This window comes from Halyomorpha halys, unplaced genomic scaffold (genome assembly GCF_000696795.3).
Source record: "Halyomorpha halys isolate HHAL.00 unplaced genomic scaffold, Hhal_1.1 Scaffold899.1, whole genome shotgun sequence".
NCBI classification, from domain to species: domain Eukaryota; kingdom Metazoa; phylum Arthropoda; class Insecta; order Hemiptera; family Pentatomidae; genus Halyomorpha; species Halyomorpha halys.
This window is the reverse complement of record NW_027105398.1, coordinates 818,068-822,264: the sequence shown is the minus strand read 5'-3', so window position 1 is coordinate 822,264 and position 4,197 is coordinate 818,068. Positions and strand designations below refer to the sequence as shown.

General features: G+C 31.5%; 1 protein-coding gene across 1 annotated transcript in view; it reads right to left on the bottom strand.

The window, feature by feature from the left end:
• Positions 1 to 4,197, bottom strand: part of LOC136796622 (fatty acyl-CoA reductase 1-like) — an 11,069-nt gene continuing 6,872 nt past the window's right edge. Inside the window, exons 2-4 of the mRNA XM_067050863.1 lie at positions 3,820 to 4,016; positions 3,193 to 3,441; positions 1 to 816 (exon numbers count right to left, since the gene is read on the bottom strand). Of these exons, the coding sequence (XP_066906964.1) occupies positions 670 to 816; positions 3,193 to 3,441; positions 3,820 to 4,016 (593 nt within the window). The 3' untranslated portion in view covers positions 1 to 669. The remainder of the gene's footprint in view (positions 817 to 3,192; positions 3,442 to 3,819; positions 4,017 to 4,197) is intronic.

Below are 4,197 nucleotides of genomic sequence, written 5' to 3'. Positions count from 1 at the left end.
CTCTCTAAATGATGGTTGTTGTCTTTTTGTTTTTATAGCCCTGATGAAGACCTGAAAATCAGGTCGAAACGTCGGCATAAATAAATATTTTTTGTTTATTTATGTTGTTTCTTTGCTGACCGCACTCCCCGACCTTCTTCTCCAGTCAGTAATCTACGGTCAACTGTATACACATCAAAATAATAAGTTCCTTTTTTTGAATGTAGAAATGATCCAGGTCTATGAATGCATAATTTAATAGGGGTCAGAGATGAATCAACATGAATAGATCAACTTAATTTACCAATTGATGGACACACTACAAACTCAAAACCAGAATCTGTTGGCAACTGTAAGGCGATTCATAATCTCAGTTGCCATATCATTTCCTGAAGTAACAGTGGATCCAAGTTAAGTCAACTTCTTTGACATGCTCAACGGTGGATGGACTTACTACTAATGGACTGGCTTCTGTGTATAGGAAGAACAGTTAATAATAAAATATTTTCAAACATCTCTGGAATGATATTTATAAAATATTTTCAGCAAAATTCATTATTTCAAAAAGAAATTAGATAAGAATAAGTTAAATTAAATGAATGAATCGTAATTTAATTGGTATTTGAATAAAGGGATACCTACTGCCATGGTCCAAAGGTTTTTTAAAAATAAAATTGATTTTATTTAAACTTACTCTCTTGTAATTTTTGTAGCAGTATCTTTATCAATAGAATTTGCTAACTGAATTAAGTTAAATTCTTCTGGAACTGGATAGACTTTTTCTACAATTTCATCAAACTGTGCATTTGAATAAGCAGTTGAAACATGCATTACAACCTAAAAATTACAAGTATTAGGCACTATAAACAAATTATAATATTTTCTAAAAATAAAATAAAGTTAGTTCTATAAATATTACTATAATATTTATTAATTAATGATCTTCTACTGGTAGAGTTTCTAGAACTAATATGAACTTGGTGAATGACACAATCTTCCTTGTAATGTTCTTTGCTGCAGCATGACAATATAGCAATAACCTGAAGATGTGGGATGACCCCGAAACGTCATTGTAAATGAAATAAATTGTAATATATAAACAAGGAAGATTGTGTCATTCACCAAGTTCATATTAGTTCTAGAAACTCATCCAGTAGAAGATCATTAATTTAAAAATATAATAATATGGTTATGAATGAAGGCCATATGAATATTATTAATAGAAAATTCTTGCAAAATCTTAATTTTATGCTGCAACATAAGAATATAGCAACAACCTGAAGATGGGGGATAACCCCGAAATGTCGTTGTAAATGAAATAAATTGTATTATATATATGAAATGTCTGTAGCATATCTGAGTATATTTCTCTGAAGCATATCCCACACATGCTCTATTGGATTAAGATCTGAACTTCTTGCAGGAAGTTGAAGAAGACTAATTCCTACTTCCTGAAAATACTCAATCATGACAGCAGTGCTATATGATCTTGCATTGTCTTGGAGATAAAGAAAATCTTATCCAATAAAAGGTGCAAATGGCATTACGTATTGCTCTGGATGTCAGTCACATAAGTCTCTGCAGTCAGTAAACCTCTGCTTATTACATGTATCTCTGTGCAGGCTTCCAAACTTATTCCAGCCCACACTATTACAGAATCTCCTCCAAACTCTTCACCATTTATTCTCTAGCAACTGGTGATGAGTTTGGAGTTGACACAGAAGTCGAGATGTTAGCCGAAAGGTCCACATGGTCCCTTGACATCTTCTATGATGGTCTAGGAAAATTGGACATCTTCTATGATGGTCTAGGAAAACTGGACATCATGCATTTCTTCCCAAAATAGCTACAATGTCTCTTGTGTATTCTCGTCACATAGAACAAAGAAGAAGTTTGGAGTTTATTCTTGAACAAATGGTGCACCTAGCAAAGCGCTCTTCAGAGCTTCTTAGCACCCATATTTGACCATCTGGAGAATGTAAAGCAATCCTTGACTCATCATTAAACAAAACCAATCCCCAATCAATGATTGTCCAATTTGCATACTGTTGTGAAAACTCGAGTCTAGTTACTCAATACTGTCTAGTAAGAAGGAGATCAGTGGTAGGATGTCTGGAAGTCACATTCACTTTATGTAAGCCTCTTATTTTTCAGCTAGAAATCACCACATTTTAGGTGAGTTCCTTTTCACATTTGAAGATTTGATTGGAACCTCTGTCTTAAGGCTAAGACTGAAATAAAATGGTTATCTCCAGTTAACCAGTCAGACCAGGGCAAGGTCGGCAAAGCACAACTTCAGAATGTAACTGGTCTTCTATGGTCATTGCCTCTTTCTCTGAATCGATGGAATATGCAGCAAACTGATGATTGGTTTATTCCCAAGGGTAAGGCCACTTGCCTTTGAGATAAGCCTTCATCCAACAGTATCACTACTCTAACTACAATTTCTTCTGACCTATCTATATACCAATATCAGAAAACTCAATAAAAATTAGGAAAAAACAATGGAAAATGAAAAATTATCTCTTTGATGGAAAGAGGCAAAATTTAAAAACATAGTAAGAATAAATATCAAGTTATACTACTCATTTTTTCTTTCAACCTACAAGAAAACTTTAGAGCATTGTAGGTATAATCCTGATTTCAACAACAACAGAAACAAATATCAATGCTGGTAGTATCGATTTCATTGAATAAAGAACAAATATAAAATTGAGAATGATGCACTAATTTTGTTCAGGAGTATATTAGGTTCCTAATCAGAGACATAACCAGCTAAACCACAGTAACACTTTTTTTTTCTTAATTCTTTTTTTATCAGTTCTTAAATTATTAAACACCAAAAGCTATGAAAGTCTCCTATTTGAAGCAGTGTGAGTATGTTTCCCAAACCTTAATGAATATTTATATTTTAGAATTTATGTATAATAAATCTTGAGACCTCCAATCTGGTGAAGAACAGCTATCCGGAGTTAGTATAAATGCACAATAATTCTCTCTACTAAAACATGATCGTATCAGTTATAGCTATAAATGTAGTCTGAGAAATAAGTTCTGGTTTTTTATTATTATAAAGTACTATTTTCTGCAATTATTAATACATACTTTTCATCAATTTTGGAGTTTCCATTGTCAGTTGAACAACTCTAATATACAATGGGTAATTATATTGATTTGGTAAATTTATCAATAAATTCTTTCAAAATATCTTACTCTAAGATTTTTCATTTGTCGGGCTAGATCGAGAATCATTTTTGTGGCCATAACATTTATTCCAGTAGCTGATTTCAAGTTTTCATTAAATCTCACACTTGCTGCTCCATGAAATATAATATTCACTTCGTTAAGGAGCATTTCTTTATCAGCATTGCTTAATCCAAGTCCTGGTGAGGAACAATCGCCACTTATTAAGTTTATAGCTGACATTCTTGCTGGGTTTTCACTTTTAAGTTTCTGAAAAACCTGTAACAAAAATAAATAAACTTACCAATACATAAATATTAATCATAAGTATTTCTCTAACAGAATTGAAAGCATAAAATGTTATGTATTTATAATGATATTGAGTATTTAATGTTAATTCTAAAGTATATAGAATATTAAAAAATGATTGTTAAAAGTGTGCTGTCTAAATTTATTGGGTTAGTATATGTACAGTATACTACACCTGCTCAAACAATTTATTTTACACTTATAATATCTATATAATTTATACAGGCACAGAATAATTTAAATAAATCTAAAATATATAATAGTTATATATGCTTTTTTTCATGTAAAAAAAAAAAAAGAAAGGAACTATATTAGAAGTAAAACCTTGATCATAAAACCAAAAGATACCTTGTCATTGAGCATTTCTTTCATCCTTTCTTCAGTTGTCTTATTTCTTTTGGCTCTAACCAGAATGAATATTTTCTCAGTGCTTGTTTTCCTGAGCAGTGACTCCATGAGCACTTTTCCAACGAAACCTGTAGCTCCAGTAATGAGGACCTTTCCACCTTGGAAAAGGGTTTTAATTTCTGATTGCTCATAGTCGCCTGTAAAATATTGTATAAAGTTTAGTTATTGAACTTCATTTTTATTCTCGATGAAAGAACTCATGTAATTAGGAACTAATATGTTTTACATATAAGAGAGTCAACATATATCATAATTAAAACTTTTATTGAACTGAATTATATCATTGTTAAAATCTGTACAAAGATGGTCCAGCTATAT